Source organism: Colletotrichum fioriniae, assembly GCF_027942845.1.
Source record: "Colletotrichum fioriniae strain IMI 355084 chromosome Unknown scaffold_18, whole genome shotgun sequence".
Lineage (NCBI taxonomy): Eukaryota > Fungi > Ascomycota > Sordariomycetes > Glomerellales > Glomerellaceae > Colletotrichum > Colletotrichum fioriniae.
Window position 1 is genome coordinate 450,176 of NW_027076854.1, and position 21,942 is coordinate 472,117.

At 51.4% G+C, this 21,942-nt stretch overlaps 6 protein-coding genes and 1 non-coding gene across 7 annotated transcripts; 3 read left to right on the top strand and 4 right to left on the bottom strand.

Moving 5' to 3' along the window:
- Nucleotides 1–109: 109 nt before the first annotated feature.
- N0V96_011605 (uncharacterized protein) lies at nucleotides 110–2,794 on the top strand (the record flags this gene model as incomplete). The annotated part of the gene is made up of 2 exons (XM_065759330.1): nucleotides 110–114; nucleotides 178–2,794. The coding sequence occupies 2 exons, from the start codon at nucleotides 110–112 to the stop codon at nucleotides 2,792–2,794; spliced, it is 2,622 nt and encodes an 873-aa protein (XP_065612052.1).
- Nucleotides 2,795–3,268: 474 nt separating this feature from the next.
- On the bottom strand, nucleotides 3,269–5,681 carry N0V96_011606 (uncharacterized protein; the record flags this gene model as incomplete). Its single annotated transcript, XM_053193629.1, has 2 exons — nucleotides 3,269–3,991; nucleotides 5,214–5,681. 2 exons carry the CDS (start codon nucleotides 5,679–5,681, stop codon nucleotides 3,269–3,271), a joined length of 1,191 nt encoding a protein of 396 aa, XP_053048947.1.
- Nucleotides 5,682–6,633: 952 nt separating this feature from the next.
- Nucleotides 6,634–7,359, top strand: N0V96_011607 (uncharacterized protein; the record flags this gene model as incomplete). Its single annotated transcript, XM_053193630.2, has 1 exon — nucleotides 6,634–7,359. One exon carries the CDS (start codon nucleotides 6,634–6,636, stop codon nucleotides 7,357–7,359), a length of 726 nt encoding a protein of 241 aa, XP_053048948.2.
- Nucleotides 7,360–11,493: 4,134 nt separating this feature from the next.
- N0V96_011608 (uncharacterized protein) lies at nucleotides 11,494–13,428 on the bottom strand (the record flags this gene model as incomplete). Its single annotated transcript, XM_053193631.1, has 1 exon — nucleotides 11,494–13,428. The coding sequence occupies one exon, from the start codon at nucleotides 13,426–13,428 to the stop codon at nucleotides 11,494–11,496; it is 1,935 nt and encodes a 644-aa protein (XP_053048949.1).
- A 924-nt stretch (nucleotides 13,429–14,352) lies between these two features.
- Nucleotides 14,353–14,433, bottom strand: N0V96_011609. Its single transcript has one exon. It is a non-coding gene; the product is annotated as a tRNA-Gly (tRNA).
- A 3,657-nt stretch (nucleotides 14,434–18,090) lies between these two features.
- N0V96_011610 (uncharacterized protein) lies at nucleotides 18,091–18,794 on the bottom strand (the record flags this gene model as incomplete). Its single annotated transcript, XM_053193632.1, has 2 exons — nucleotides 18,091–18,687; nucleotides 18,750–18,794. The coding sequence occupies 2 exons, from the start codon at nucleotides 18,792–18,794 to the stop codon at nucleotides 18,091–18,093; spliced, it is 642 nt and encodes a 213-aa protein (XP_053048950.1).
- Nucleotides 18,795–20,393: 1,599 nt separating this feature from the next.
- N0V96_011611 (uncharacterized protein) lies at nucleotides 20,394–21,891 on the top strand (the record flags this gene model as incomplete). Its single annotated transcript, XM_065759331.1, has 4 exons — nucleotides 20,394–20,399; nucleotides 20,587–20,938; nucleotides 20,994–21,309; nucleotides 21,384–21,891. 4 exons carry the CDS (start codon nucleotides 20,394–20,396, stop codon nucleotides 21,889–21,891), a joined length of 1,182 nt encoding a protein of 393 aa, XP_065612053.1.
- Between the last annotated feature and the right edge of the window lie 51 nt (nucleotides 21,892–21,942).

Sequence of the window (21,942 nt, forward strand, 5' to 3'; positions counted from 1 at the left end):
CTTACGTTCTCCTGAATCAAGCAAACCAGTCGAGCACGAACTCTTCTCCTTCCTTTCTTTGACCCTTTCCTTCGGGGCGCTTTCGTTCGGAGAGAAGGCAAAAATCATCATGCGGTTTCTTATTACCACAACTACTCTTTCCATTCGTGGCGGGACGAAAAAGTCCACTTACATCAGCTTACACGATCCCCAATCTGATCTTTCCGCCCCTTTGTCCAACCGCAATGAGGTGGATGTATGGATCTGCGACGGCCCAGAAGTCACTGGTGATCTGATGGACCAGTGGTTGGAGCAGTCTAGCCATAGCCCCAAGTCCATGCTCGTGAGAGATGTTGAAGCTATCTCACGTCTGAGACACCATGCTAGGAGCCGCTTGTTCCACATCGCCACCTTCCCTGAGCACGTGGATGGTGTCTCAAAGAAGGAGTGGGAAGAAGCTGTCCTTCGTGAAGCAGAGATGCTATACGCCAGGGCCCGTGCCGAAACTGATACTCAACGCGTCAACGCCAACATTGAGACCAAGGGGTCTTCACCTAGTGAGACCAACGTCTTACTCATCGGCGCCGGCATCATGAACCTTATTGCCGCCCATCTTCTTGCCAGGCGCGGTTACAAAGTTCGCGTCGTCGACCAAGGTCCCGACCCTCGGGCTTGCCAGCTCAAAGACTGGACCGCGCTGGGAGTAACGAGCGGCGGACACAATGCCCGCATGTTCACAAACACAGAGGCGGACAACTACAATGAGCAAGACAGTGAGATCTACCAAGACATGCAGTCTATCTTCCGTAAGACTGTTCGTGGCGGTGGATGGAGTGTAAAGTCTCCTGAGGATTTCAACGCCGCAGAGAATGACTGGGTCAGCGCTTTTGAGCGTGTTCCAGGCTGGATGGCGGCACACTTCAAGAAAAACATCCATGAGGTCAACGTTGAATCCGGAAAGCTCTGGAGGGACCTGATGAAGAACGAGCCTCAGCTCTTCGAGGATGTCGGGCTTCACGAAGACATCATACGCCTGTACGTCGAGGATGTGGCCTTGGAAGCATCGGTTGGGCTCAACCAAAACCTCGGGGCTCTTCTGGAGGCACCATCTACCCAGAAATTCTTGGAGACATATCCTGTCTTCCGCCCGGCTGCAGCAGCAGATCATCTTGCTGGAGGCATTATTGTGGATGGTTTTACCGTGAACATTCACTTATTCGTGGGCAAGTTGATCGATTCCATCTCCAACCTCGGCGCCGAGTTCATTTGGGACTGCGAGGTCCAGGCCATCCAGCGCAACTCCGCTAGCGAGGTGACTGTTTTGAAATCAAAGAAAGGCGACCTGAAGGCTGATCACTTCATTTTGAGTCCTGGTACGACCGGAAGCGCACTGCTCCAGGGAACAGCCAGCGAGAATCTCATCCAGGGGGTCCTAGGTATCTGGCTGCAGATTCCCAACCTGGACCCAAAGATGCGCAACTCGATGAAGATCCATAGACGAGGACACAAAGTCGAGGATATTAACATCACTGTGGCAAAAGACCGCGAGACTGAGGAGGACATCCTTGTCTTTGGCGGCGCATACGGCTACGTCGGCCTGGGCCGTCCAGACCCAGACTCTCCTGAGATGAAGGCTCTCTACGATGAGCTGGAAGAGGTTGCGCGCATCTATTTCCCGGAAGGTTACGCAGCCGCAAAAAGCCGTGGTCCAAATGTCATGTACCCTGGGGGTCATCGCAAGTACTGTGTCCGCCCGTTCACGCCTACTGGTCTCGGAGTATTTGAGAGAATCCCTACAGCAGGCGGCGGTCAGCTCATCGTCACCGGTGGCAACAACACGGGAGGCTTCGCTCAGGCGCCCGGCATGGCCCGTGCAATTCTACGGTCATTCTCGGGCGAACATGATCCTGTCCACATCCTCTTCCACCCAGATCGTGGCAAATTGCCTCCCGCAGTCAACTACAGATCTCGGACCCCGAGCCCGAGCCCGGCCTTGGCAACTAACGAGGCTCAGAAGACCTCGCTGAGGCTGCTCCTCGTTTGCTCCGACGGTCCTCAGCACCGCTACCTGCGATACCGCCTAGACCAGGCCTTCCCTGGCTACCGTTGTGTTCAAGAGACTAGCGACGGTCAAGTACGGCAGCTGATGAACAAGGGCCGTGTTGTCGACGCTTGCTGGCAACAGTACCACGGCCTCAGACGCGGCTTCTTCGGTCACGATGTCCGACGCGCGGCACACTTTGACAAACTTGTGCCATCAGACCACGTTTCGCCCGCGCCAGATCTGGTGGTTGATAGCGTCAACTGCCGCGCAGTATGGGATGCTACCGAGAAGTGGCAGCCGGAACTGACTATTGTCTCGGGGACCAAGTACATTGGCAAGAAGTTGATGGCACGCGCGGGACTGATGATCAACATGCACACTGGCCACTTGCCGGAGTACAAGGGCAACCACTGCGTCTTCTTTGCATTGTATGATGGGGCTGTAGACAAGGTTGCGTCGACCCTGCATCAGCTGACGCCAGAGCTTGATGGGGGTGATGTGCTCGATAGGGTGTTTCCGGACATTGACCCCGAAGATAACGAGGATACGTTGTACACCAAGTGTCTTGAGAAGTCGATAGATCGATGCATAGAACACATCAAACAGTTCTCGAAGGGAAAAACACTGGAATTTGTACTGCAGCAAGCTGGAGGTAGGACATTTCGGCACCGTGATCGTACGCCTGGAAAAGAACTTGCGTTGTGGTGGTTACTAAAGGCAGGCGGCTTATTAAAGTCCACCCTAGCGAGCAGAGAAGTAGATAGAGCTTAAGAGAACATTTCCAAATAGTACTTAATACTTCTTATCTTATTAAGTACAATAACATATCCTTAATTTACTTCTTAAATTTGTTGATAAATAATTACATAAATAATCGTTTTATAAAAAAGATTAAGACCCTAAGTTATCGTACTAATTCATGAGAAATAATTTATAACAAATACATTTTATAGTCTTTTATACTTATTGTTAATTTTTCAGATTTTATTTTTATTTATCAAATCAATTTATTACTAATATTTAAATAGATTTATTGATCATTAATTAATTACTGAAATCGTTGAGAAGCATGTCAAGACACTTGATAGATCACGAGTAGCAAATCATAGAAATCACAAAGAGAACAAAGTGAATGATAAACCGAAAACCTGTATTCTCGACCTGTCTGCCACTTGGTATGGTCGGTTCCTAGCAATAGCCATTCCTGTTCCTCCGTCACCCATTCCACGTCATCTCAGCGCGCGTTTAGCCAAGGCACAAGTTGACTGTCTGCACTGCCTCAGCGGCGTCGTCGAAGCCCTCAATGTTGGCGACGCCGAGGATCGCGCCGATGTGCGCGAGGGTGATATCCTTGTTGTTGATGTACTCCACGAGTCCGTCTTTTCCCAGAGCAAAGAGCTGAGCGTAGCTGTGCTCCTGTGCGTACATGTAGGCGGCACCCGCAGTGAGGCAAATGTCGTCAGCGCTGCGCGACTTGATTGCGTCAACAAGCTGGTTCTCGTGAACCGTGGCCCAACCCTTGCGGGCGGTCGAGTCGGACTTCTTGAAGATTCCGGTGACAACCGAGATCTTAAGATTGTACGAGATTTGGTTGAGGGGGAGACGACCCAGGGGTTCGTCGTCCTCGATCAATGCGCCGCCAATAGCCCGGATCACGGCGACAACGCGTGGGACATTGATGAATCCCTCGTTCTCGTAAACGAAGGCATGGAGGCCAGGGCCCCAATTGATGACTTCAAACGGACCGACCTCTGGCAAAATCGAGTGCATCTTCTCCGAAAGGTACTTGTAATAAGTCCTGTCGGTCGTCAGGCGGTCGATCTTGCTCTGGAAGGCGGCGGAGATAATGGCGGTGTTGGTCGGAGTCTTCGCCGTGGAGGACGACGCGCGAGCGTTCGCGGACGCGGCGCGGGCGGCGATTTCGTCCTTGAACAGAATTCGGCGGGGTCTCTTCAGGCTCCTCGTCGTCTGAGATGTCGGTAGCGGTATGCTTTTTAGCGGTGGAACCACGGGTCTCCGTCTCGGCTTCGTTAATGTATAAAGAAAGCTGTCGTAAATAAAAGTTTATGTTCCTCCCGTTCTTACAGGCTTTCTTATCGCACCAAAGTATATATTTTGCCTCACTGTCACTGTCTGCCCCGTAGGAAGTTGGTTTTGAAGCGGGTATACCATTTAAACCGTAGGCCTCATCCTTCCAACCGTAAATGTCGTTGACTTTGGGAGTGAACTCTCCGCCGCTTCTCGTCAAATAGATGATGTCTCTCTCTGAACTCCATTCGAAGCGTGCATCACAAATAGGGCATATTGTTGCGTAGGCCCGACCGTTACGCGGCGTCGATAACCCTCCGTACCAAGGATCACTCGCGGCAACTTGAGGATTTCGCCACTGGGGTCGACTAAATGCCCACCCAAAGGCGCTCTTTACGCCTAGTGGTGGATTTGGGTGGCTTTCCAAGATGTTGAGTTCAGAATCAGGGTCGAGGGGCTCCATCAGCTGCTTAAAAGTTCTGTGTGGACAAAGCAAGCGTCCAAACCTTCCTTGAAGCTCTTTGAACTTGGTTTCTAGAATGATGTCGTCAAATGGCTGGTCGTCTGATACTGGCATCACGGGAAACTTCCAAGATACGGTATAGAACCTAATCAAGGACTTTGCTCCATGATTCGTATTGAATGTCCTGATCTCTCCACGAAGCGAAGGCGGCTTCATTTCCTGGATCGAAAGCCCCTCGCCAATCTCTTTGCAAACTGAGCACTCTTCCAGACACCATCCACGTGGTGAGGGTAAATTCTTTCTCCCTCCGGAGCGAAGCCAATCGAGTGTGGCTAAATGTAAATCTCGTTCCAAGTTGACAAGGGGTACTGAGGTATGGGTACATAGCTGAATGGAACCCTCGGAAAGCCGGCAAAAACGCTGATGGCCGAGGTTTTGCCGCCACAGACTTGAGAAATGAAGTCTCGGGTGGTCCCTAGCGCAGTACGAGCAGAACAGGCTGTCCTCCAGCTTCGACAGACGCTTTCTGAAATCTGCCGACTCCCTTGATGTACGGCAAGCCTGACAGAATGCCTGCTTCTTCGCAGCTTTCACCACGGACTCGTCCATCGTCAAGCCACTCGGGGAGCTTGATATATTCGAGGAATGTAGTTTTTTGAACGTACGGTCTTGATATAAGCGCCAAAAAGTCCATGATACTTGTCGCAGCATGTAGAGGTCGCTGAGCTCGGACTCGTGCATGATTTGTAGCAAAATCGCGTCCGGCAAAGCAATGAATCGGCTTTGCCGTAAGTTGGCAATGAGTTTGGCTTCCCAGCTGTAAATTCTGCTGGGCAGATCTGGCATCAAAACTTCCACTCCATTCGTGCTGTAGATGGTGTTTTGGCCGGTAATTTTGCAGGTATTAGCCCCGTCGCCGGTGTCAGAATCACTGGTGATCGTTTCCCAGTCCGTGTCCACGAGGCCTTCATCGCCTGTGTCTCCGTCTATGTTTCCAGATCCTGAGTCGGGTACGCATGTCATGCGCATTTCCTCCGCTGCGCTTGGTTCTCTACTGACGATCTTCTTGCCCAAATCATATAGATCCTGATTTTCTTTGATGTCCTCGTTCTTGTCAAGGCCCCGTTCCCTCCAAGCCCTGATAATAGTGCTAATTCCGAGGCACATCGTAGCGTAGCGTCAAGCGGAGTGATGATGATGGAGACAATGCTACTGTGAGAGAACTGCAGAAATGGTCCTGATAATTGTGTTAAGTCTGGTCAGATCTTTGGTTCAGTTCATAGTGATTGAGCGAGACACACAGCGGAGATACCAGTGGCTCATGAATAGCATCAAAAGGTTTCGCAAGAACCTAGATGGGCTCTCCACATCAAGGTGCATCTTGTGGCTTGGATGGCGAATTTGAGTTCCGAATCTTCTCCATGGCTAGCATCTCAACTTCAGCTGTGCTCACAATATATGTCCACGAGCAAGCGATGAAGCACTATTATCTCCATAAACAGATTTCTGGTCCTCCGACCTTCCTGACAGGAAGGGTTGCTTTTCCCGCTGAGTATGGAGCAATTGCATGTGCAACAATTTAGGGGGGCGGAAACCAATGGTGATTAAGCAGCGAGTCTGAGTAATGGACAAAATCCGCGTGTTTCAATCGGGTTCCAGGGCAGAAGCGATCGGTTCTTGGCATTCACCGGGCCGCTGCCGAAGGCTCGGCGCCCGCGCCCTCCGAGTAGCCCCTTGAACAAACCCGGTGGCATCTCCGATTGACTGACCCGTTCGATCGGGTCCACCAGAATAAAGAATGGATGAGCCCCCTCTAGCCTTGAGCTCTTGGCCAAGAGTGGCGCAATTCCTCTGGACAGAGCCCTGCGCCACGGGGCAAGATCAATTTCTGTTCAATGCATCCGGACCGGAGCGCTTTATATAGCAATAAGGCTGAGAAGATACGAGAAGTGGTCCCGGTAGCCAGGTCATGTTTTCTTCAGAGCCTCAAAAGATATAACGTCGAACGAGGTGTTTGTTTCCAACGGTCCAGTATCTCTAGAGTATGACTCGTCAACGGGCAGAGAAGCCACTCTTTCATCATCTCTCTCTCTCCACATCCGACAACTCAGTCAAAACCATGTCTCCCATTCAGGAACCCAGCGTTCCCGCTCTCACGGAAATGGATCAAAGGGGGGACGTTGTCTTCGTCGTCGGAACGGCAGTCGATAACACCCCTGCCCGGAGCTTCCGCGTCTGTTCCCGGACAATGGCACGCATCTCCCCCGTCTTTGACCGCATGCTACACGGCAACTTTGCCGAGTCTAAACCGACAGCACCAAGCTCCGATCTCATCGGCCTTTCACCATCCGGAATCAACGGAACAACGATATCGCCGGCGAAAGATTGGATCGTCCACCTTCGCGACGACAGGCCCGAGTCTTTTGACCTACTCGCGAGCATCGCCCACAGTCAATTCCAGAGGATTCCGCGCGCCTTGTCGATTTCTAAGCTCTACGAACTGACGGTACTGACGCACTACTATGACGCGACTCCTGTGTTGTCACCTTGGCTGCAAACTTGGGTTTCGGGCATCGCAGAGTCACCAGAAACGACCAGTAGTAGCATCGCTGGGCCCGAGGGAGAGCTTTTGATGCCTAAGTTGCTGTGGATTTCGTGGGAGCTGGGTCATAAGCAGCTCTTTGAGTCGACGGCGCGGCGAATGGTGATGGAGAGTAGTGGGAATTTGTTCGGGGACGAGAGCGGGCTTAGCGAGTTGAGTATGCCGCCGGACGTCATTGGTGAGTCTCTTTCCCTGCTCAGCAACCCTACTTGCCTTCTTTCTCCATTCGATTTCAAGTTTTGATGAGGACCTTTTTACTGACATCTATCTCATAGAACGAATCGCTGCCATCAGGACGCAGACAATTCAGTCCATCATGGACGTCTTCAGCACTCTGGCAGAGAAGCTCGTCAGCGTAGATGAAGGGCCTCGGTGGTGCAGACATGCGTCATACATGGGGCCGCACCGGTGTGAGAGTATGATACTTGGCAGCATGACCTTTTGTCTCATGAGGGCAAGTCTATGGCCAATTCCAGAGGCGGACGACATCGACGAGAGCGTATTGACGCTATACTCAACACTGATGAACCTGGTAATCCACGACATCGGGCGGCCGTCGGATAAGGGCGGCGTCGATCACAGCGAGTGTAATCCCAGGGGGTTTTTGATGGAAAGGATTAAGAATATTTTGGCAGACGTGCCGAGCCCCGTAGGGGAGGCACATCGGAAACAATTGGATAGACAGATACAGAAGCTACTTGTTTGATTAGGGTTGCATATAAAATAGGATAGACAAAATGAATGCAAAATATTGAAACGGTTGTGTAGCCAGTGCGACCTTTTCACCGCGGGTTCTCTTTCACGAGACCATGCCTGAATAACAACTGAGATGAGCAGTAATCCAATGATCAAGACGAGCTGATTTAGTGTTCCAAGTTGAATAGACTCGGCATCTTGATTATCCAGAGTTTTAAGGTGCATCGTGGCTTAGTCGTGTTATATCTAAGACTTCTTCCCATCCTGGGGCGACGTAGCCTAGGGTGTTGGCAAGTTTATTGACTGGCTCTTCCTTCAACTTTCTCGGACTATTCCAGAATCTACCTTACAGACTCTCTTTTGACACCAAAAACTCTCATTCGTTTCCCTCCAAAGCTGTGCGAGGTTACTTTGCTGAAAAGAACGACATCGTCGAAATCCTGGCGTATGGTATTGACGCCAACGGCACGAGAATACTTGCGATTGCTTTGTTACGGGATCTAGGGGTACACCATCGCAATAGTGTGGCGAGGGGTTACGGGTAATGAGAGTTATGGCAACGTATTCAATGTAGTCCTTGCACGATCAAATAAGCTTATGCAACGGCTACTTCAACATTCTCCATGAAGCTCTTTCGTGCGTTTGAGACGGCGAGCCCTCGTTGACGGCGCGTGGTGTGTCCCTCCAGCCCCCTTTTCAGAACCGGAACAACTCCCGAAAGATCCCTGATGGTCAGGCTTGCATTTAGGGCTGCTGCGGCGAGCGCTAATCGGGCGTCAATAATGCCCGAATTCGGACGACCGTGCCACAGCCGACGGGATGAACAGGCCTCACTGAGTAAGCATAGCCACTGGAGTGGGTTGACTACCAGCCAACGTATGTTAAGTTTCGGTAGTGGAAGTATTTTTATCTATTCATATACCGAAGCCCCGCGCGGGAAGAGTATCGAACAGGAGTATCGTCATTCATCCATGCACTGAAGTCATTGCAAGATCGCAGACTGCGTTGACTTAGCTGAGCATTCCGGTTAGACGATAGTGCACTTCGAATACCAGCTCAGAATCGGATCAACATCGATGGCAACTCAATCGCACCGGCAATGTCGAGAACGCGGAGCGGCTGTTTGAACTGCAAACGCCGCCACCGCAAATGCGACGAGGGCCGACCCGAATGTTTACAATGTATAGGCCAAGGTGTTGAATGCGAAGGATATCAGACCGTCCTGCGATGGGGTTCAGGTATCGCCTCGAGGGGGCGCTTCGCCGGAGCGCTTGTGCCTGTCGAGATCGAAGCGCCTCCACCCGCCAAGCGCAAGAAGCGATCTAAACTTGATGAGAAAACAAGAGAAGGTGACAGCCTTGTCAGAGAAGGCTCATCTGAGACTTCCAAACAGCTCGATCCAATTGCTGTGGCAGTTCCATCCACAGGACTCACGACCGCGGCTGGCTCAGGCGCGGCGCCACCCGAGACAACCTGGCCAGGCCATACGGAGCAGGATAGGCGTCTTTTGGAAGAATGTGAGTCAAGCGATCATCTGTGTGCCTTATCGTCCCCGTGGGATTCTCTGACGGGTCTGGTGACGTGCTAAAATTGAATGACCCATGCTTCAAACCCTGAAGTTCATACTTTATGCTGGGCTGGCCACTGACAGAGTGTCTTATCCTGCCTTAGTCAATGAGACCACTGTCTTTATGCTTCATTCTAGCCGTCGGGATGGCTTGTTCAGGTCGAAACTTCGCCAACTAGCAGAGAGATCTGAAGCACTCTGTGCTATTTTGCTGGCCACGCACCTCTATGTTTCTAATCCAGATGATCCTTCAGAGCTTTTTGAAGAGTACTATCTCCGAGGCCTCTCGCTCTTCCGCAACCAGTTGGAGTCGTTCCATGGGAGTATCGACCTGGGCGCAATGTATGCTGGGCTTTTCATCTGCACCCTAAATGTGAGTTATCTTGCAAGTGGTCAACAACCCACTCAGGTGTCTTACCACGATGCATGAAATCTTTCTTGTCTCATCTCTTAAGCTTTGTGTCCAATGATTGATGCCTTCCAAACGCCTTTTTCTATCAGATCTTAAATACTAATTCTTAACGAACTCAGCTATTTCAGAGTACCCCTTGGTCTATCCACCTCGAGCTCATGACAACAGTCTACGGTCTTAACAGTGACCTCCACAATTCACCTGTCCTATCTGAACCTGAAGCGCGGTTTGCGTTAGAGCTAATGGGTCTCATGGACATGCCAACCTTTGTCCGCGGTCGCTCAACTTTGTCGCTAGGAATCTGGAAAAGATTGCGGCTTGCACAAGGATCATTAGGTATAAAAAGGGGCGGCATTCAATCTATTTCAAGCCTTCCAAGATCCTTGCTCGACATTTTTGCGAACATTCAGGACGAAGGTTCTGACACAGATTTCTTGCAATGGTTTGGAGAAACGGGGGAGGTACCACAGATTCATCTGTGGGAGGCGTATCGTCTCGCAGGTATTCTGACTGGTCGACGACTACGCAGCCGTGCAAATACAAGCATTACGGCAGCTGCATCAATACCAAGCTCTGCCACTCCTTCCGTCGAGGTACTATTAGGCCGCTTAGTCGCTTCCATCGACGCGCTCTGCGACGCAACCAGCCGGCCTGAATACTCACAGCTTCTGACGACAAATGCACTGCTCTATCCCTACGTAGCTGCGCGGCTTGAAGTGGCTGTCTTGCTTCGCCAGCCCGCCTGGATGGAATCACTCCGGCGCGTAACAGAGAAATATCAACCATACGGAAAGACGGCGAATGCGCGTAACATTACCGAGATGCTAGATGAAGCCTGGGACTTGGGAGACGATGCCTATGATATTGATGAGCAAGCAAAACGGCGGAATGTAGAGGTTGCCCTGTTCTGAGTAACTACCACAACATTTTACTTCGGGAGTCTATCGCATGGGCGGTATCTCTTCAAGTTCTGAACTCTCTAAAGTTATGTAAAAGCCACTCAGCATGTCGGGATCGGTATCACACTCGTTTTTTGTCTCTTTACATGTACTGATATTAAACAACACATTATTTCTAATGGCATTGTCAATGTGACTCGCCTGGTACTGCTGTCTAGTATCTCGTCGAAATGCACAGGTCGTAACACCCTTTGACTACTTACCCATGGCCACTTTAAAGCAAAAGCTTCAGTGACTTTTCATCCCTGTTCATCCCACGGGTCTCCCCACACAATCAATCCGCCTTGAGACTAGGTAACCGGCTGAAATCCTCTGAAGTCGCCGCATAGCTCTGCCTTGTCATAAAGCCCTTCATCATGTCGCAGGATGTTATCTCGGGCCTCCGGAAATGGTAAGATATCAATCCATGAATGGTGAGCAGTTCGTAAGCTGAAGTTGGGTGGGCTTGAGGCTTTCAGGTATCAGGTTGTACGCTGCCTCTGGATAACCTCCACCGGCAGTCCACGACCGAGCATGCGGAGCCATAACCTCATAAACAAAACTGAACGACAGTGCACCATAATCTCAACACTTGGATAACCTCAAGATGATCTCAGGCTTCTTCTACTGCAGGTACACAATCTGATCCATGCACTGTCATATTATATCACTGATTCTTTGAAGAATATTTCCAGAACTATTGTTCTAATTATTACACGTATCTCGAATTTGAATATTATGTCAGATGAAAACCGAGGCCACTCCTAAACACGCCCCGTCACAACTTTGCCTCCAATTACTTCTTTGTCGGCTATCACAGAGTTGTTGTACGCAGTCACATCCCGGAAGTAGAGCTCCGTCCCCGGCGTCTCGTAAGTCCCATCACTATCCAGTCCCCTAAGATGGAAGATCTGGTGTGTACGCCCTGCTCCCGAAGTAACGGTGTTGTCAGCGTATCTGGAATAGTTCGCGGTGCCGTTCCTGTCCGTATCAATGACGCTACCAACCCATTTCGACCCCTCGCCCTCAAAGGCTTCGAGGCCGGTCGGGTAGACGGTGTTTCCCTGGACATGAAGCTTGAGGCCTTGGTCTAGCTGTGCCCAGAGAGTAAGATTTCCCGCTGGGAGGTACGAGGTGGTAGTGTTGCAATAGAGCGGGTACGAAAAGGTCGTCTTGTAATCCCAACCAGGAACTTTTGACGTCTCCTCGCCGATAGTCGAGAATGTGTTGATACCTCCGTAACCGTTAGCGTACAGGCCTCCGACGTTGGAGTATGAGAGGCTCTGCTTCCATGTTGCCGTGCCGTTGCCCTTCTGCGTGGTGAGGAACGAGGTGATTGTGAAATCGCGTTGCACCGATAAGGAATAGTCCAGGGTTGAGTTGAACCCCGTAGCGTTTTGCTTAAGCGTTTGTGAGAAGGCAATGGAGGGCTCAGGGTTTGTCTTCTTAGAAATGACACCTGTCGTGATGCTTCCTTCGTCGTCAAGCCATAGGAAGACCTTGCCTACAAGGTACCAACTGCTGCCCGTGGTATTTGTGAGGCTGGCGCTTGACTTGCCATCGTCCACTAGACCGACAACCTTGATGCCGATAGTATGGTTTTTTCCATCACAAAGAAGGGGCAGCCATGGGGTGATGTCGATCTCGTGGTCCCGCAAGTCAAATGCGTTGATACCCACAATCGGGCGATGGAGTTGCGGCACAACACCGCCAGTGAAGATATCCGGGAAGGGCCAGTGTACACCCGCCAACTGACCGTCGATGAGGACTTGGACCTCTCGGAAGGGCGAGTATCCCGGATAGCTACCCACATCCGGCACAAAAGCATCAACGGCTGACTGCGGGACGTTGCTCCACCAAAACTCTTCATTCCCTTGTCCCTTGACAGACGTGGAGAATACGGCCCGGTTGACGTTACGAGGGAATTGAACAGAAGCAGTGGCGTTCTCTTCCGGGTAAGTCCAAAAGCTGGCAGTGACTGGGCTCTTATTGGCAGAAACTGGCAGGATGAGGTCTGCTGGCGCTTGTCCTCCGCTCTGAACGGGGCTCTTAAAGAAGGTCGCTGTGAGAGTGGAGTTGAGCAGGCCCGTGTAGACGTCCGTGATGACATTATCAAGTTGGAAGATGAGAGTCTGCGGTTCTTCCCAGAGCGATAAAAACGGCGTGGAATCCTTCAACCAGGTCCAGGTGATGCCATATGACGTGGGCTCGGCGGTGGAGGTCGCGAAGATATTGACATCGCCCAGGTACACGGAGCCCCAGCGATCGAATTGCCTGCCCCTAACTTCGACGGTGAAGTTGAGCACGACGTGATCGAATTCAAAGTCTGGGGGTGAATAGTCTCCAACGAAAGGGCTGCCGTAGCTATTGGCAAACTGGTGCTCCATCAACGTGACCGTAACTGCTTGCCCTGTTGGCTCCAGGACGGGCTCAGCCACTTGGAAGGTGTCAAGCAGTGGTGTTCTCGTGGAGGCTGGAGGCGCGGTCGCACTTGGCGTGACATCTGCGTCGTATGCGATGCGATCCATGTGAGCCAAGACATGTCCAATTCTGGGGCTCCGCACGTCCAGCTCTTGGTATTGCGCCGCGCGCTGGACGTGGAATTGCTCTCCGCAAGCCAAGGTTGCAAGGGACCCGAGGAGGAAGAGTCCCTTGAGCAAGCCCTGCCCGCCGCCGGGCTGGTTGTTGATTGTGTCCATTGCTTCGTCAGGAATACTACTTGACTACTTGATGGCCAAGCAGACACCTTCAATGTCTTGCCACAGAGACAAAGTGAGCAAAGGGTTGACGACGGCGACCGTTCATGAGGTGGGACGGGCGTGGTTTAAGAGAGTGTAATGGAAGAGCGGGAGTCCGGCAACCGACGGGATGCACGTCCGGTGGGGCAAAGTCACCAAAACCGGCAGGTGACAGTGGGCATGATAGGATCGCCATAGCGCCATGACATGGGTTGCTCAGGCAAGATAAGATGAACCCCTGGGCTACGACCATTGTCAAGGTTCACCAGCGTCAAAGTTATTTTGCAACAGATATTAAACCTTTAATTCAAATGCCGCCATCGGGCAGTGTTTCCGTATGAGAAACATTAAGGAAGACGATAGTTCTGATCCAAATGGAGTGAGATGCGCCCTCAAGACTTCCCATATTCAGAATACATTGTTGCATCGCGGTATGAAGATGAGTTGATGATTGACTTTACAGGTACCTCGCTTATCACTGTATTGGGCATTCTCATTCTGGATGAGTATATTGATAATGACGCAATGTTAGTTGGCCCATTCGATGCATATCGAAGAAGTCTTACGACGCAACTAATTCTTGCCGATCAAAAGCGTCCACTTACAGCCGTTGCGAGTTCAAGATACCACCCAACGTATAATAGAGCTAGTTGCACCAACAGCATGCAATGTCCAAGCCGATTGAACCTCGAGATGACATACTATCGGTCCCTTGAACATCTTTATCGTCCAGTAAATGCTTGCAACCTTCAGCCTACTTTTATGAACAGTTCGGACCCACGGCCACCGCCGGTCTAGCTAGGTTCATATCGGCAAAGCAAAAATTGGTCAGTCGACCATTTTTCGAACTCACACTGCGAATTGTGACGATATGAGGCAAAAGATTGCGTCGAGGGGGAATCGAACCCCCGGCTCCCCGACGCTGCTTGATGGCAACGGAGAATTTTACCACTAAACCATCGACGCGATTGATCTCAGGTGTTGCTTGTGGAAGATCCCGCTGTGACGTCTTATGGAATCTGCGGGATTGTGGATCGTTAGGGTTGCGGCAACAATAAGGTCCCATCGTGAGCAAGGGGCATGATACCCTCAATTATGCGCTAGGGGGTGGAACTACGGAGTGCATCTGAGGTGGGGTAGGGAGTGAGCATGAATAAGGCCCGAAAACCCATGGGGAAATCACATGGCAAGAGAATGCAGCGAGGTTTCTAGAAGCAAATAGCCTGCCTCTCTCGCTTTACTTAGTCTCTTTCCGATGCCTCAGTAAGTCTCAACTCATGTTTTGTCTGTTCTTTGTGTACTGTCTTAGTACTCATTGCTCTTGTGGAGTGAGTTGTCGAGTATCATTCGTGGGAAGAAAGAGACCGGTAGACTTTAGCACATGCAACTTGTGTTCTCTTGGAAACATTGACAACGCGATATTTTAGGCATCGGTTAACGCCTTCGCTGGTTTTGTTGCTTGAGAAATTACCTACGCCAGTATCTCATGTCATTTGACCGCAATTGGCCGCACTATTTGGATCATCATCTCTTCAATTCGAACCAAGGCAATCATGTTTGGGGCAGGTACAGCAGGACTTGGTCAGCAGAGTCCGAGATGAGTAAGGTGCCAATGGAATTGGCAAAGGGATCTTGCCCGCATGATTAGCGCCACATATCACCGCCCTTCTTTGACAACCTCCCCACCTCACTGTGATCAATGCGCTCCCCCATCCTTCAAACCCCCCCACCGACCAATATCGACCAACTTCACTTCGTCACCTTGAGGAACTACTGTCGAGACTAAAGAAACTTCAAATACGTGCTCACTGCGAGTATCCCGAGCCATTCATCGGGAGGAAGCGATGGAATGGCCATTGTCAATGGCCAACAATGGTCTGACAAATGCGCGATCCAATGAGGTGGACGATGATTTCAACATCGGTCTGTTTCTCTCCGATGAAGCGTTTTCCGATTTGTTTCCCAAAAGCTCGAGGATTCAAGACGATGCAGTGAATGGAATGCAATCTGAAGATGGACGGATATCTGCCTCTTCAAGCGTGTCTGGAGGTGTCCCGCTCTGCGAAGAACGTGAGCCACTACAAGACACGTCGAATACCACGGAGGGCGGAACGAAAGTGGGCAGTCGCTTCACATCAGCAAACATCAGAGTTTTGAAAACATGGTTCGAAAACCACGAGCGCCATCCGTATCCGACCCCGGATCAGGCCGAACGATTACTGAAGCAGACAGGGTTGAGCAAACAGCAACTGACCAACTGGTTTGCCAATACTCGTCGGCGCAGGAAGGTTCGCCCCGGCGGGACCTCCACGCCCGCCCGGACCGAGGCTGGTTCCAGTCCCATAGACGTACCCGTTCGACGACCGACGCCTATGGCATTTGAGCAGATGAACCCGATGCAACGATGGGAGCATTCTCCACCAGATAGCGAGCCTGCCTTGGCTGCCGATATTTCTCGCGCAGTTGCTGCATCATCTAAGCGTCCGGGACTCTTGGGCCGCTCTCGATCTTCGGCAGGGTCTTGGGAGAACGCCTCGAGTATAAGTAGTGTTGGCACGTCTCAGTCAAGTGGGGGGTCGCGTTCCAATACTTCGGCATACTCCCATGGTTCTAGCAAATCTCCAACTCCTATGGAGGCACTTAGAAAGGACCCAAATCGTCGGAGAAGACGAGCAATGCTCAAAGAACGAAGGGGAAACAGGTTGAGCCTTCGACAAATCAATACCTACCAATGCACCTTTTGTGCCGAAACCTTCAAGACAAAGTACGACTGGCAAAGACACGAGAAGTCCTTGCACCTCTCACTGGAGGAATGGGTGTGTTCTCCGCACGGGTCGACAACACAGCACCACGAGAATGGTATAATCTGCGTTTTCTGCGACGAAGCCAACCCGACCCAACAGCACCTTGACGACCACCACCAAGCAGCTTGCTCGGAAAGACCGGCCAAGGAGCGTACTTACTACCGAAAAGACCATCTCCGGCAACACTTGAAACTTGTACACAAGACAAATCAGATGTCTAGAACCGCAGAGACTTGGAAGGTTACCACGGATAAGATTCGGTCAAGATGTGGCTTCTGTGGAATCACCCTTGATTCATGGGCGATTCGCGGGGACCACATTGCAGACCACTATCGAGACGATGGAAATACCATGTCGGATTGGAAAGGAGATTGGGGGTTTGAACCCCAAATACTCGCAAAAGTTGATAACGCGGTCCCCCCTTGTAAGTAAAACCTGCCCGATTTTTAAGCATCCAACGAACTGATGATTCCACAAGGCGTGATTCAGTTCGAACAAAGCGCACCTGTCCCTTACTGTGCAAGTGTTTCCCCGGCTGGCTCTGCACCAAGCGCCTACGAACTCCTCAAGCTCGAAGTAGAGTACTTCGTCCGTAACTACTTTGAGGAACACGAACGTCTGCCCTCGGACGAAGAGGTAATCTACGAGGCTTGCACCATCTTGTACGCCTCCGAGTTTTTCAGGCCCAGCGGCACACCGAATGCGTCATCCTGGCTTCGAGACTTGTTGATGAGTGATACGGGGCTGTCTGAAAAGGCACGTCTGCGTCCAATGAACCAATGCTATCAACTAGCCAAACTTCGCGCGACTCAACTCCAGATAATTGGCAAGGCAGACATCTTTGAAGACTGCGAACTAGAGGCTCAGCTCTGCAGGCATCTCAGAGAACACCTCGTTCTAGGTCTCACGCCCTCCGACGATGATCTTCAGCAAGAAGCCTGTGTCATTCTGAACAGAATAGAATCGGCATCGATGAACCCTTCGAGAAGATTTGCAGGATTTATAGTCCGTCTCATGTGGAAGTCAACATCGTGGCTCGCGCCACTACGTCAGAGGGCCAAAAGCTTTGCAAAGGACTCCTATGAAGAACTTGTACCATGTCTCAATTCCGTGGCGAACACGCCTGGTGGTCAACTCAACAGCTTCTTCACGGGGTTAGCTGAGCTGAACCAATTGACGGGAGAGGCAGAAAAGCTCATACCAATGACGGCCGGCGAATTACGACCAACGAATCGACTGGGATCAGCTTACACACAGATGTCTTCAACCTATTGCGACCCCGTCGACGATCAAGTTTACATCTCTCCTGACTTCAGTCTTGATTCCATGTCAACGAAACCGAGTGACCTATACACGCGGCTGCAAACTGCCAAATCAATATTTGAAGGATCTGGACACTCGTTAAGACAATCTGAGCGGTCAAGAGGCACTGATATGCCGTTCTTTCTCAACGACCCCAACAGATACGCTCGTTTAGCAGGGGAACTATCGCGATTTGTTGCGACCACCATTTCACCTCAGAACCCCAACATGCATGTCCCTTCAGATGATGAGCTCAGATACCATGCAAGATGGGTAATTTTTGATGAGTAAGTATTGCCCTTTGCATTAGCCCCGCCAGGATTTCCGTTGTAGAACACGTAAACTAACCTACCTTTGCCAGTGATGATCCGTGGAATCAAACGGCTGCAGACATTCCTGAATGGCTAGCTGAATTCAAGAAGGGGGTCGGTCTCGAGTGAAAGCACGGAAGCCAAAGAGGACCTCACCTGATTCAGAATTAACACCCCAGCTTTCTGCTGTTTAAGCACCAAGTAGCCTACTCTACATGGTTACCCTCGAACACAATCTCGTTCTGGATCCTTCCGAGACCATCAATCTCAACTGCAACAATATCCCCATGTTTCAAAAACACACCACGCGAGTATCCAACGCCCCCGGGCGTGCCCATCATAATCACCGTCCCCTTTCTCAACGTTGTCCCTCGCGAAAGATGCACGATAACCTGCGCCACCGACCAAATCATATCAGACGTCTCCGTCTCCTGGACAACCTTCCCGTTGACCCTGGTGCGGAACCGCAACGCATGCGGATCCGGCACGACACTCGGTGACCAGATGGCCGGTCCGATAGGAGCGAAACTATCAAATGACTTGCAGTAGGAATACTGGCCGCCCGAGGCGCCGGGGATCTGGAAGTTGCGGGCGGTCACGTCGTTTCCTGCCGCGTACCCAAGGACATAGTCCACAGCGTTGTAGAGAGTCGCATTCTTGACGTCCCGACCAATGACGACGCAGAGCTCGCCCTCGTAGTCTAGCTTGTCTTGCGCGTCATAGTGGACGATAATCGGATCGTGGGGGCCTGCGAGGGCGTCTGGCGGCTTTGTGAAGATGATGGGAAAGGCGCATACGGGAAGCTATGAGCCGTTGACTTAGAGAAACTTCGGCAGAAGACTTCAAAATGAGTACTTTCACTCACATTTGATTCTATGGCGTATCGGGCATAATTCAACCCCAGGCACATGATGATGGGAGTTCTTTCCAATGGACAAAGCAGCTACATGACGTAGTAGACCAAATCAGCAATGCTTTCTGGCATGCTTGGAGAAATGCCCCAAGTTGCTGGCTCACAAGCTCTCAAACACTCACTTTTGCCGCCGTGTCTCTGATATTCGTTGTCTCCAATCCGGCCTCAATATTCCCATGCAGTCGCTCGACAATGTAGCAAAACTCACTACTTTGCACAAGATTGCCGTAAAATATGCTTCCTTCGTGTTCATATCTCACGAGGGCTTGGAATTCCATTGTCGAAACTTGGCATCATCCCCAACGAGCTCGAGGAACATTGGAATATGACACCTTTCCTCCAAGGGGCCGCGATTCCACGATAACGTGCTTATAAACATGAATCCAGGAAACTACTTTAGTAACTACGGATTTCTCGCTTGAGGTTTGCTCTTCAACGGCGGTAAATGATTATGTTCTCTTCCGCTCCCCCTGGCGACCGAAGATGCCGTCGGCAGACTCGGGTGGTCTATCACGGGCCTCATGACCTCTCTAGCAATTTGCACGTATCTCAATGCCCTTTACCCGTTTACGGCAGCGCGCGGCTGGCCACTGAGTTGCACATGGAATGTTGAGATGAAAAAACCAGAGGCCAGTTCGGCGATTTCGGGGAAATGTGGTTTTGGGGGAGAATTGACAAAATGCAGAGTGATTTCTAACCTTTTGAGCGGAGGACACGGCGGATACCGCGGGGTTGGAGATCTTGGAGCCTGATCATGTTCGGATGAGTTTTTGCCACTTTCCCCCTGGAGATGTCGGACACGGAGATATGTGTGTCTTCTGGTCACCGAGACAGTGGAGAAGGAAGTCCGGGGTGGAACCTAGGTTGAATGAGTAATCGAAGACACCGATGTTTGATCCGAGAAAGGGATGATGGCATAAGATGTTGACTACCTTACTGGAGGGGATTTGCTGTACTTTCTTATTTCAACGTGATGAGCATCTTCGGGAAACCCCGCCCCGAAAGCGAAATTCGGCTATTCCGAGTAGGGCAAACTCAAAGTTTTCGATCGAAGCTTTGAGCCACAGGACGGCAAGGGCGCGGCGCGGGGGGGGATTAATTGTCCTCATACCTTGTTCAAGGAACAGCGAGATAAGTATCCAATGTCGGTCGCTAGAGTGAACAAACTCGGGCCGCAAGTAAGAGCCCGCGAGACCGTAGAGGATGTCTTCTATCCAATCATATCTCACCGAAAGCGATGTCTGCCGCTTGTATGTCACGACCTTGTGATAACCGTCCGTTTTTAACAGACTTACAGTCCGTAGAAAGTGATTGTCGGTGCCGCGGTGCCTGAGTTGCCCCTCAGAACTCGGCGCGAATGGCACGCAGCGGTTCGGCAGTGGGGCGCGGCACAGATCCGGCGCGGGGTTTCCTGCATGATGCAGGTTCAGGTTCAGGCCGGAGACCCTTTTAGTAGCGGGGGCGGGCTACGGCCGTGACAGGACAGGACAGATTGTGAATCTGGATTTTAACCAAGTAACCCAAGGTGACAATCACCGGTCCAATTGACAGCAATTTTCTTAGTTATTTTCTTTTCGTTCAGGGCCAAATGCCAACATGAGAGTCCTCATCATCGGCGCAGGTCTCGGCGGCCTCGCTTGCGCCATAGCCTGTAGAAGAGAGGGGTTCGAGGTGGTGGTTCTCGAGAGAGCGAATAGACTGGTCCCAGTGAGCTCACCGAAGTGCCATTCACGATTCCCACTCCCGCTTTCAGTGATACAATCGTTCATCTAATCTGACATTTATTCAGATCGGCGCAGGTCTCCAGCTCCCACCCAACGGGACCAGAATCGCAAGACAGCTGGGCTACCTCGACAAACTCCTCCAATGCGGGGTCGTCATCGACGGCATGGAGTATCGCAGGTACGCTGACGGCGCGCACCTGCACACCCTCTCAGCCAAGGACGCGCAGGCCCGGTACGGCGATCTCTGGATGGTTGTGCACCGGGCCGATTTGCACTATATCCTATGGCAGACGTGCAAGGAGATTGGCGTGGATCTGTGTCTTGATATGGATGTTGAAAGGATTGATTTCGACGAAAAGGTGGTGTATCTTGAGGACGGGGATGATATTGGCGGAGATGTGATTATTGGTGCTGACGGTGAGTAGGATGTGCAGGCTGGGACTTTGTTGTGTTTGCTGATGGTTGATGATAGGGCTTTGGTCTATCTGTCGTGATCAGCTTCTTGGGGCGGCTTCGCCGCCGGTTGAGACGGGGGATCTGGCATATCGCGCTACGTTTCCGTTTGACTACCTCAAAGCTCTTGATGATCCCCGCGTCGACGATCTTTGTGCGCGGAAGCAGGCTACGGTGTGGATGGGACCCGACAAGCACACCGTGTTCTACCCCGTCAGAGGAGGGCGGGAGTTCAACCTCGTGCTCATCAGGCCGGATAACATGGGACCGGGAGAGAAGCGTGTCCAAGGGGATATCGAAGAGATGAGAGAAAGCTATCGTGGATGGGACGAGACGTAAGTTTCTAGCAGTTTCGCAACCTGCCAGGTAAGATTTGACGCATTGCCTGTGGTTACTAATCTCTTCCTAGATTGACAAAGCTCATCTCGTTGATACCGAGAGTGCAGAAGTGGAAGCTATGCACGCACCCCGAATTGAAGACGTGGACCAAGGGCTGCTTCGCTCTCTTGGGCGACTCATGCCATCCAAGCCTCCCCTACCAAGCCCAAGGCGCAGCCATGGCTGTTGAAGATGGCGCTGTGATCGGGAAGCTTCTGGGCCTCTTGAAGAACTCCTTGGGGGTGGAAGACATGGTAGCACAGATCCCCGAGATCTTGAACCTGTACGAGACGCTTCGGAAAGACCGGACGACAGTGAATGTGCAGGGTGCGACCTCGAATCGGAAATGGTATCATGTTCGTGATGGACCGGAGCAGCAGGCTCGCGATGCGGAGATGACGGGCGCACTGTTGAGGGATGGGTTGTCGCCGACGGGGTGGCGGTTGATGGATGAGGATTATCGAATGGAGTTAATGGGGCGTGATTCGGTAGCAGAAGCCATTGAAGCGTTCAAAGAATGGGAGCAACGGAAAGCCTGACGTAATTTACGGGCGATGATTGATTAATGACTGATTCTATTCACAAAGCTG